This window comes from Callorhinchus milii, unplaced genomic scaffold (genome assembly GCF_018977255.1).
Source record: "Callorhinchus milii isolate IMCB2004 unplaced genomic scaffold, IMCB_Cmil_1.0 Scaffold861, whole genome shotgun sequence".
Taxonomy (NCBI): domain Eukaryota; kingdom Metazoa; phylum Chordata; class Chondrichthyes; order Chimaeriformes; family Callorhinchidae; genus Callorhinchus; species Callorhinchus milii.
In genome coordinates, this window is record NW_024705602.1 from 1 (window position 1) to 12,793 (window position 12,793).

The window sequence follows — 12,793 nt, forward strand, 5'->3', positions numbered from 1 at the left end:
TGCAAGGTCTGTTTTACAGAGAAAGCACTTTTATATAGGGAACAAGCCTATTATACCTAGACTAAGCCGTTATGTAGGTTCCAAGTGTTATATGTAAACCAGTGCTCTTGCAAAGATACTTGGCCTCTTAAACGGAGACTACACGTTTTATACACAGTCAAAGACTGTTATGCAGACACCAGGACTGATCCACAGAGTACAGAATGCGATACAGGAAACAGGTCACTTAAATACAGACCAGGCATGTTGTGTAAATACAAGGCTGCTATTGATAGATAAGGCCTATTATGTAAAGAACAGATTTGCTATACAGAGAACAGTGCTATTGCAAAGAGACAGGTCTGTTGTACACATAACAGTGTTGTTATACGGAGACCCGGACTGATATACCTAACCTAGGCCTGTTTTAGAGAGACTGGGCTGTTATACGGAGTCCAAGCCTTTTATACATATACAAGGCCTATTATACAGAGACCAGACAGTTTTACAGACACCAGGCCTGTTATACATAGAATAAGCCTATTATACATAGATTAGGCAGATAATACTGAGACTAGGCAGTTTTACAGAAAGCAGGTCTGTTATACATACACAAGGGTTGTTTTACAGAGACGAGGCTGTTATAGAGGGCACAAGAATATTATACATAGACGACGCCAGTTAGAGACGCGGCCTTTTATAATAGTAATAATAATCCTTGTATTTGATATTGCGCTTTTCACGTCAGGAGGATGTCCCAAAGCGCTTCACAGAACACACTGTAAAGTGAATTGACTGTATATTTGTGGGCGAACACGGCAGCCAATTGCGCACAGCAATGTCCCATAACCAGCCGAAGATTGAAAATGACAAATTAGTTTTTGTTTTGCGTTTTGGAGGGATTATTATTTGGCGTGTGGAGTAAGCAAACTTGCCCAAGGTTTCGCCCTGCCTGGAATTGAACCCAGGTGTCTCGCTTGCAAATGTACAGTCTTGGCCTGTTAAAGAGGAACCAGTATGTTTCACAGATAGCAGACATACTATAGATAAACAAGGCCTTTATTACAGAGGGACCAGTCCTGTTATATGTAGACCAGGCAGACAAAAGGGTACTGGCTTTTATATGGCGACCAGTGCTCTTTTCTAGAGACCAGGCACCTCATACAGAAACTAGGCCTTTTGTTGATAAACAAGGCCTGTTATACAGAGATCAAGCGTTTTCACAGATATGAGGCCAATTATACGGAGACACGGCCTCCTATACAGAGGACCGGACAGTTCTACACAGACCAGCTGTTATACAGAGACGAGTCTAGTTATACAGAGACCGTACAGAGTCCAGAATTGCTATAAAGAGACCAGACCAGTTACACAGAAACCACACAATTTATACAGGAATCAGTCATTTCATACAGAGACCAGGAAGCTTTGCAGAGATAAGACTTGTTATACAGAGAACAGGCTGTTACATAGAGATCAGGCCTCTTGTATACAGACCAAGAAGTTATAGCGAGCAAAACACAAAATACTGCAGATGCTGAAATCTGAAATAAGTACAGAGATAGCTGGGAAAACTCAGCAGGTGAGGCAGCATCTATGGAGAAACGAAAGTGAGTCAAAGTTTCTGCTCCACGAGCCTTGTTCAGAAGTTTATAGCGAGACTGGCCTATTAAAGAGAGACCAGATCTGTTATACAGAGACCAGGCCCATTATACAGACTTCAAGCTGTGATACAAATACGAGGCCTGTTAAAAGGAGACCAGTGCTGTTCTACAGAAACCAGGTTTTTTACGTAGAGCCAAGGCCAGTTTTACTGAGGCCAGGCCGGTTATACAGAGACCAGACCTGTTATACGACACCAGGACATTTATACAAAAACCAAGCCAATATACATATACAAGGTTGTTATACAGAGATCAGGCCAGTTATACATAGGCTATGCCTACTATAAAGAGACCAGGCCTGGTTTGCAGAGACTCAGCCAATTTTACAGAGACCAAGTCTATTATGCAGAGACCAGAGCTTTTTAACAGAGAACAGTGATGCTGCACAGACATGAAGCCAGTTGTACACTGTGCAAAGATTTCCTACAGAGACCAGAACTGTTATAAAGAGCCCTGGTCAGTTATACAGAGGCCAGGCAGCTATACAGAATCCAAGCTGTTATAAACAGACCAGGCCCGTTATGCAGAGATCAAGCCTGTCATGCAGACCCATGGTGAGTTATATAGAGACCAGGCTTAATACAGCGAGAAGACCAGTTACATAGAGACCAGCCCAGTTGCTCAAAGAACAGCCTTGTCCTTCATTCAAGGCACCTCCATGGTCTTATTCCCCCCTACTTCTTTTACTTCATAAAAGCATATCAGAAAGTCTGCTCCCTCCACTCGGCAGACACCGGCCTGTTTTAGTTCACCCGCAATTCCCACCCCACCATTGGAGGTCAGACATTCAGCATCTCTGTCCCCACACTCTCCAACTCTACCTGCGTTTCCTCTGCCTCACATCCTTCAAGTCCCGTCTGAAGTTCTTTGTCGTCGACCATGCCTTCAATTTCAAAAGCCCTCATTGCCTTACACGGCCATTCGTCCGCCACCTCCTTCAGCACAACTGACCCGGCCACAGCATTCACTCAAAAAACGCCTGCAGCTTCATATCACCCCCAAATCAACCCAATATCCGCCTCACTGTGTGAGATTTCAGCCAATGTACACCACGCACTCCGGAAAACCATCTCAGAGATATTAGGTCTGTCTCAGAGCCTCAAACTAATCCAATTGATGGCGCTTTTTGTCATACGCCCACCCATTCCCCCCATCCCCACCCCAAGATGCACACCACGCTTCCACACAGTCCAAAGCCTTCCTTGCTCGGGTGTCCTTGTCACTGTACAAGGCTCACTCATCATCTCTTGGGATCAAAGTCACATTAAGCTGATTTCACAAGAGGGGACAAAATGATTGGATTTGGCAGCTCAGTGACTGGGAACCGCCTGCACACTCACACCGAAACCGAAACCAGTTTCAATCAGAAAGTGCTAAAGTTCAAAATGGCTTCTAGACTGCAGGCTGAGGTCTGGACCGAGGAGATCATTTGTCCGGTTTGTCTGGATTTCTTCACTGACCCTGTTAGTCTGGGCTGTGGCCACAACTTCTGTCGCTCCTGTGTCACCCGGAGCTGGGAAAAGCAGGAGATCAACTGCTGTGCTGTTTGTCAGGAGACATTTCCAGAAAAGCATCTCACAGCCTGTTGGGCCTTGGCGAGTCTAGCAGAGAAAGCTCGAAAATTGTGCCTGAACCCGACACAGACGGCAGTTAACCTTCAGTGTGAGAAACACCGGGAGCAACTGAAGCTGTTCTGTGAAACTGACAAGAAATTGATCTGTTACATTTGCAGAGATGCGAAGGAACACAGAGGTCACAGCTTCCTGCCGATTGACGAAGCTGCTGAAATCTACAAGGTAACGGTACCCTCAAGAGGGATTAATTCTGTTTCCACATCAAGTTTTCACGTCAAACATTTTTATTCTGTGCTGTTATTCCAGGATCAAGTGAAATCCTCCTTGGCTTGTCTCACAAAGAGAAAGGAAACTGCTCTGGAAGCTGAAACCAAACAGAGAGAAAAGATTTCACAAGTAAAGGTAGATTTTGTCGCGGCTGACATCTAGTCTATCAGCGAGTCTCTGTTTGCTGTCTGTGCACGGTGTGATGTCTCAGTGTCTCTGGTTACTGTGTGTACACGGTGTGATGTCTCAGTGTCTCTTGTTACTATGTGTACACGGTGTGATGTCTCAGTGGCTCTGGTTACTGTGTGTACACGGTGTGATATCTCAGTGTCTCTTGTTACTATGTGTACACGGTGTGATGTCTCAGTGTCTCTGGTTACTATGTGTACACGGTGTGATATCTCATTGTCTCTGGTTACTGTGTGTACACGGTGTGATTTCTCAGTGTCTCTGGTTACTGTGTGTACACGGTGTGGTGTCTCAGTGTCTCTGGTTACTGTGTGTACACGGTGTGATGTCATGTCTCTGGTTACTGTGTGTACACGGTGTGATGTCTCAGTGTCTCTGGTTACTGTTTGTAATGCTTGAATGTCTGACATTTGCAGGAACAGGTGAACAGTCTGCAGACCCACGTCATGGCTGAGTTTGCAAAAATACACCAGAGTCTAACTGACAGAGAGCAGCGAGTGATGCGAGATCTCAAACAGCGAGAGGAGGAGATTTTAAATCGAATGGAGACAAATCTGCGAGAGATTCAGGGCAAATTAGATTCTGTTGAACAAGAACTCTCTTACTTACAGACACAGATTGGGAAAGACGCTATCACCTTCCTGCGGGTAAAGGGATGACATTACAATGCAGCTCAGTATCAGTTACACACAATCTGGGGAATACAGTCTAATTGTGATTGATAAAGAGATCAGAGATTGAGTTGGCACATGAGAGATTCCGTACCCATTTAAGTGGTTGTTTTTGGTGGTGTCTCAGTGTGAGCTGACATTTGTCTGTGTTTGATTTCATTAGGAGGAAGCTGCTGTCAAAAGAAGGTATGAAATCATCTTTACCAAACATCCCAGAATTGAACCCACAAACTAACCATTTGGGCAGTTTCAATTTATAATTTGATCGTCTGTTATTTCAGCGTCAGTGACGAGGGACTTGATCTGTCAGTGTGTGAGGCTGAGCTCCCTGTGGCCAAGTACAAATGGCCTTTGAAGAACACAGTCTGGAGACAGATTATAGACAACATCAGCCCAGGTAAGCGTCTCCCTGATGCCGTGTCAATAGCCTTACAATCACCTGGAACCCAACACATAACCACTCGCACCCTCACACACAGACACACCCTCACTCACACCCTCACGCCCACCCCTCACACACCCCTCACACACACACACACACACACTGCTCAGACACACAGCCTCATGCACTCACACTTCTTAGACACTCACCCTCGCACACACAACCCTCACACACACTCACCTTCACACACAGACTCAAGCACACATAACCTCATACATACCGTCGCTCACACGCACACCCTCACGCACTCACACACAACACTTACACACACCTGAAACATACAGCCGTCACACACACACTCCTCGCACACACCACTCACCCATACCTCTCTCACACACACCAATTGACACACCGGCATGCTCGCCTTACACTGAAACCAACTACGCACACCTATGAAACACAACTGACATTCACATCTAAGAAACACATATCACACGTACCTCACACATAACCCTGAAACAAACATCACACACACGCCTATCACACAAACCCCTCTCATACACACCACTCCCACACGCAAAAACACGCGCCTCAAACACACTTCGCACCACAACAGCAACACAATTATATTAGCAGAGCGCATTTCAGGTCGTGAGGACGTCCCAAGTCACAAAAAACTATCATACGCATCTCTTACACGCAAACACCTTCCTCACACAGAGCTCACTCAGCTACAACTCTCAAAAACATCCCTCACACACACGCCATACAGACGCTTCTCACACACATCTATTACACACACAATACGCTCAAACACATCTCTTTCTTACACTTCTGTCCACACACGACTCACACACACTACTCATGTGCGCACACCGCACATATTTCACACACACACTTTTCAGACTCACTCCTCACACACACAACAATTAAACACAACACTCACGCAACCCTCACATACACAACGCCCGTACACACACCCCTCAAAAAAAAACTTCTCACACACACACCCCTCACACACAGACCCTTCACACACATATCGCTCGTATGCACACTACTCACAAAAATCATCCTCACACGAATCTTCACGTATACCATTCACACACACTTCACACAAAACCATCACTTCCACACCCATTCACAGCCCGCACACATATACCCTGACCCACACTCCCCTCACATAGGAGAACAGAGGAGAAGTCTGAAGAGGTGGAGCAGGAGGGGGTGAATTGGAGTTTGAAGTGACCGAAAATGATGAGGGGGTCGGACAAGAGGTAGAGGGAGGCGAGGAGGGTGGGGATGTCAGAGATAAAGGTGGGGTATGATTTTGGGTGGCAGTAAATTAGGATTATTAGACAGAGGTAGGAGGGATGGCAGAGTGTAAGTGTTGAAAAGAGGGGAATGAGCCGGTGGAGTAGGTGGACAGGGCAAGTGACGCCCTGGAGATGAGGGCCACCCCACCGCCATCACGGTTGGGGCGTGGGACATGTTGGTAGGTGTAGCGGGTAGTGTGGCCTCAGTGAGGGGAAAGGTGTGACCTGGATTGATCCAGGTTTCAGTGAGGGCCATAATGTCAATACCCCCTCACACATAACCTCCACACACATCCTCTCACAACCCCCACAATCACCCTCACCCACACTCACTTATCCTATCACACAAATACACTCACACACAAATTCTCACACTCCCCCTCAGACAGAAACTCATATAAACGCCCACACATTTTCTCAAACCAACCCTCAAATAGCCCCTCTCACACACACCCACACACACACTCTCACACATTCCCCCCCCCATACACACGTAAACCTCTCACACAAACCCTCACACACAAACTCACACCCACCGACACACACCGTCATATACAACGCCTCACACAACCCTCACTCACCCCTCACACACAACCTAACGTATACCCTGATACACACCCTCACACACACCCTCACACACGCCCTCACAAGCCACCTCACAAACACCATCACATCGTGACCCTCAAACATACGCTCACTCCCTTAACCTCATAAACTGTCTCACACTCGCGCACACACACCCTCACACATACCCTCACACAGACACTCACAAACAACCTCACACGTGCCCAAACACACCCCTTCAAACACCCCCTCAAACCCCCTCACAGACTACATCACACACAACCTCACACCGTAACCGTCACACAAACCCTCACACAGACCCTCACACAGCACCCTCATACATCACTTCGCACAGCCCCTTATACACACACTCACATACTATCCCTCACACACCCCTTCACACAGACCCTCATACAGACTCTCACATGCACGCCTACCCACTCACTCACAAAACCCCTCACAATCATCCTCCCACAGACCCTCACACAGACCCTCACAAACAACATCAAACACATCCCTACACATACACTCACACCCTCAATCTCACACCCTCCATCACACACACCCGTCACTGAATCCCTCACACAGACACTCAAACAGAACCCTCATACATCTCTTCACGCAGTCCCTCACACACATCCTCACACACAATCCTTCTCACTCTCCTTCACATGGAGCCTCATACAGAGCCTCACATACACGCCAACACACTCCCTCCGAAACCCCGTCTCACAAACCCTCACATATTCCATCACACAAACACACTCACACACAACCCCTCATAGCACCCCCCCCTCACACACCCTCATACACACCGTCACACACCCTTGCACACCTCGTAACACAGAATCTCACACATGCCCTCACAACCCCCTCACACACATGCTCACAAACCCACTCACACATAGCCCTCACACATCCTATCAGAAAGCCCCTCACACACAAACTCACACAGAACACCTCACACATCCCCTGACATAGACACTCATACAGACCCTCACATACACGCCTACACACTCCCTAACACAGAACCTCACACATGCCCTCACAACCCCCTCACACACACCCTCACAAACTTCCTCAAACACCTTCACATATCCCATCACACAAACACACTCACACACAACCTAACACACTCTCACACATCCCCTCAAACACACACAACTCTCTCACACATACCGTCACACAAATCCTTACACACCCACACACACACCGTCAAACATAAACCCTCACACACACCCTCTCACACACACCCTCTGACACACAACCTCACAACCTCACCCTCTCATACACCCTCATATATAACCCTCACACGCAGCCTGACCCACATACCTCAGACACACCATCACACAGGGCCTCACACACAAGCTCACACGCATCTTCACGCACACATTCACACACCCACTCACACACACACCTTCAATCAGACCATCACTTACACCCTCACACACGCTCTCACGCGTATCTTTCACACACACCTTCGCATGCATACCCTCACACACACCTTCACCCACACTCACACAAACCCTCACAAACATTGACACACACAGGCTCACACACATTCTAACACACACTCACACAGACGCACACCGTCACACAACTCTCAGAACCCACTCACACCCCTCTCACACACATCCTCACAAATATTGACACAGACAATCTCACACACATTCTAACACACACTCACACACACGCACACCCTCACGCACCTCTCACAACCCCCTCACACCCCTTTCACACACACCCTCACACAAATACTTCACACACACACCCTCACATACGCACTCACGCAACAACTCACACACCCCATCTCAAACACCTTCACACACACCCCTCACACAAAATATCAGAGGCACCCACTCACACAAACACCGTCAAACTCACCCTTACAGACACCCTCATAAACCTTTCATAGAGACCCTTATACAGACCCTCACATACACGCCTACACACTCCCTCACACCAAACTCACACACACCATCAAACACACCCTCACACACATTCTCACACAACAACACTCACAAACAAAACCCACTCACACACACACTCACAAACACCCACATACACACAGTCAAACACACCAATCATTCACACCCTCACAGAGTCCTCACCCACACCACAAACAAACATCGATCAGACACCTGTCAGAACATAACCTCACACACACCGCTCACACACATTTTCACGCAAAACCTCACACACCAAACACACACACACACACACCCGCAAACACAGACACTCTCACACATACACTCACACACCCTCACACACAGACCATAACGCATACAACCTCACACACTCCCTCACACACACGACCTCACACACACACCCCCTCACGCATTCCCTCACACACACACGCCTTCACACACATACAGCCTCACGCACTACCTCACAGACAAACCCTCGCATAGGCTGTGATCTTCTGAGCTGAATTGCATCCCCAGTTGTAGATGTGTTCACACACAAACTCACACAAGTCGCCCTCACACACAGACTCAAACACAAATTCACACACAGCCAAAAACACCCACTCACACACACACACACACATATTCTCTCCCAATCAAACAACCTCACCCGCAATGCACAGATCCGCTCACACACCATCACACATAAACACCCAACCTCATCCACGTTCATCACACACCCTCCCATGGCCTCACACAAAGAGTCTCACACACTCACAGTTCACAAACACACCTCTCACACACACATTTGACATAACTCAAAAAAGCAACTGCTCACACACAAGACACCCATCACACCCCCCACACTCACGCTCATCCTCACACAACGCCTTACAAAGACTGTGACCCTCGCAGCTGGATTGTGTTCCCAGGTGCAGATGGGTTCACACACTCTTAGCTCCCAGACGTCCTCTCACTCCACTTTGTGCTGTTCCTCTCTCTCAGCTCCGGCCTCTCTGACTCTGGACCCTGACACAGCGAATCGCTGGCTCATCCTGTCTGAGGACCTGACCAGCGTGAGACTCGGAGACACACGGCAGCAGCTCCAGGAATGTCCGAAGAGGTTTAGTAAATATCCCATTGTCCTGGGGTGTGAGGGCTTCACATCAGGGAGACATTACTGGGAGGTGCAGGTGGGCAGCAAGACTGAGTGGGATGTGGGATTGGCCAGAGTGTCCGTCAACAGGAAAGGAGAGATCACAGTGTCACCAAAGGATGGATTCTGGGCTGTGACACTGAGAAACGGGGATGTATATAAAGCTGGTGCATCAGTTCTCCGTCTGTCCCCGAGAGAGAGACCCGGGAAGCTGGGAGTGTTCCTGGACTATGANGGGGGAGAGGTGACATTTTACAACGCTGAGAACATGTCTCATCTCCACTCGTTCACCCAGACTTTCACTGAGAAACTTTATCCTTACTTCTATCCCGGTTTGAACGACGGCGGAAAAAACTCTGATCCTCTGAGGATCTGCCGGGTGACAGATTAATGAGGAGGGATCCCTCAGCCATGACCTGTGTTTGGCTGTGATGGCCGCGAGGCTGAGCCTTTTATAATCTGTGTCGTTATACAATAAATCTTGTAGTTTATATTACACCTTTCACACTGGGCCCACGGCTCAAACTTTTCTCAGGATTAACAGTGAAGCGACAGTTGTGTTTGTCAGTGAATGTGGAGTCAATTTGCAAAGAGCAAAGTCTGCAACAAGTCACGTTTCACACTATAAACTTCAGGCTGGAGATGTCAGCTTCTGATCTCGACAAATAATAATCCTTACATTGCACACAGCTCCTCAACACGTCTGCCAGACGTCTCGATGCCCTTCCCAGGCTTCCGACATCTGCATTAATCCCAAATGTATCCACCGCTTTCTATGCATTAACTCTCTCCCTCTCTCACACACTCTCTCCGTCCCTCTCTCTCTCTCACTCACTCTCTGTATTTCGCTCAAACTCTCTGTCAATCAGCCGCTGGAGAACAGGAGACAAATAGGGGCGGGTTTGGGGGCGGGGCTGGGTTTGTGGGCGGGTCTGGGGTTGGGGGCGGGGTTGGGGGCGGGGCTGGGGTTGGGTCTGTAGCTGGTTTTGGCGGCGGGGCTGTATTTGGGGGCGGGGCTGGGGTTGGGGGCGGGGCTGGTTTTGGGGTGGAGCTGGGGTTTGGGGGCGGAGCTGGGGTTTGGGGGCGGAGCTGTGTTTGGGGGCTGGGTAGAGGTTGGGGGCGGGGTTGAGGTTTGGGGGCGGAGCTGGTTTTGGGGGCGGAGCTGGTTTGGGGTCGGAGCTGGTTTTGGAGGCGGGGCTGTGTTTGGGGGCGGGGCTGTTTTTGGGGGCGGGAGTGTATTTGGGGGCGGGGGTGGGGTTGGGGGCGGGGCTCCATTTGGGGGCGTGGGTAAGGCAATATTATTTTTATTACATTATATTTGGGATTATATTTGGGAATGAGGCTTTTAAAGGGGAGGGGAGTTTCCGGGTTTAATACCCTTATTATAATAATAATAATTATTATTACTATTCTTCTTTTCAAACCAACTCATGATCACATCACAGTGGAGTCCTGTAGCTCAGTGGTTAGAGCACTCGCTTTGCAAGTGAGAGACCTGAGTTCAATTCCAGGCAGAGGGCGAAACCTTGGGCAAGTTTCCTTACTCCACACAGAGCCTAATAATAATCCTCCAAAACCAACAACAATAATAAATTGGTCATTTTCAATCTACGACTGTTCGTGGGACATTGCTGTGCGCAATTGGCTGCCGCGTTCGCCCACAAAATATATAGTCAATTCACTTTACAGTGTGTTCTGTGAAGCGCTTTGGGACGTCCTCCCGATGTGAAAAGCGCTATATCAAATGCAAGGATTATTATTATTATATTATTATTATTCTGTCTCAACACGTTTCACAGGATAGTATAGTGACAGTGACTGTGTTTTTACAGAATTCACTGTAAAGCGGCGGTGAAAAGGGTCCTTTAGCTCAGGGCTTAGACTCACAGAAACACACACAGGGACAGACATACACACGCGCACACACACACAAACAGAAATACACAGACACACACATACACAAATACACACACATAGACCCTCACAAACAAGCTCACACGCACACAGACACATATAGACGGAGACATAAACGCACGTACACGCACACAGACGGAGACACAGACAGTCAGACACACACACAGAGATACACAAACACACACAGCTCGGGATCGCAGTGTCCACCCGAATGACCATCACACAGGACTGGCTTCATTTCCACAATAGTTGCCGAGCGGCAGATCAGCACCAGGGAGACTCTGGTCACCTCCCCTCAAGGAGAGGAAGGGATTTGACTAAACAAGCGCTTTGAGGCGTCTGCAGGACGTGAACAGCGCAATATCCAATGCCAGGATTATTATTATTATTATTGTAATTATTATTATTACTGAGAACATCTTCTTCGCCTTCCAGCATTATTGTTGTCGCTTGGCATGACTGGTTCCCAAATTTCTTATGTATCTCTGTCTATGCGTGTTTCAATGGGACAACAACTGGAATGGAGGGCGCTGTACAAATGTCTTGTTTTTGGGAGCGACTGTGTTTGTGTCTGTTCGTGTGTGAGTGTTCTGTGAGTGTCTGTGTGTTTGTCTCTGTTTGCATATGCACCTGTGTGTTTCATTCCCACTTTACATATCTGAGTGTGTTTGTGAATGTTTATCTGTCTGTGGTTGTCATTCTGTGCTGTTGTGTGTATGAGTCGGTGTTTGTGTGTGTGTTTGTGGCTAAGTCTGTATATATGTAATTGTTTGACAATATTCTGCACAATAACATGTATCAAAAATAGAAGTGAGATTCTCCTGGTGTCCTGGCTGACAGCACCATCAATAAAAATTGGACGCTCACTTCACTGCAATTTGACAGCCACAATCACCTGCACAAAACGTTGTCTCGATACTTTCCAAAAGCGATGTCCAAATGGCGGCACGCGGGCCGCATGTGTCCCTGCAGTGAACTGTTTTGGCGAGATACCATTTCCAGACTTCTACCATCCCCTCCCTGCCTATTGAACGTCCTCGTGTGGCAGCTGGAGGACCCGGCGGTTGGGAGGCCTCAGTGTGGAGAGTGGAATAATACCGGCCATTGCTGCAGTGCGTCAGGAAGGCGAGCATTTGTCTAATCAATCACATCGTTAGCCACCGCCAACTCCTCCAGATGCTGATAGTGATTGCCGCGCGTTTGATAACAGCAA

General features: G+C 48.0%; 1 protein-coding gene across 1 annotated transcript; it reads left to right on the forward strand.

Annotated features, from left to right (window-relative positions):
• The first annotated feature begins 3,027 nt into the window (after nt 1-3,027).
• LOC121852512 (zinc-binding protein A33-like) lies at nt 3,028-10,156 on the forward strand. The gene is made up of 6 exons (XM_042346477.1): nt 3,028-3,439; nt 3,524-3,619; nt 4,090-4,320; nt 4,508-4,530; nt 4,626-4,741; nt 9,516-10,156. The coding sequence occupies exons 1-6, from the start codon at nt 3,029-3,031 to the stop codon at nt 10,055-10,057; spliced, it is 1,419 nt and encodes a 472-aa protein (XP_042202411.1). The 5' UTR covers nt 3,028; the 3' UTR covers nt 10,058-10,156.
• Nucleotides 10,157-12,793: the final 2,637 nt, after the last annotated feature.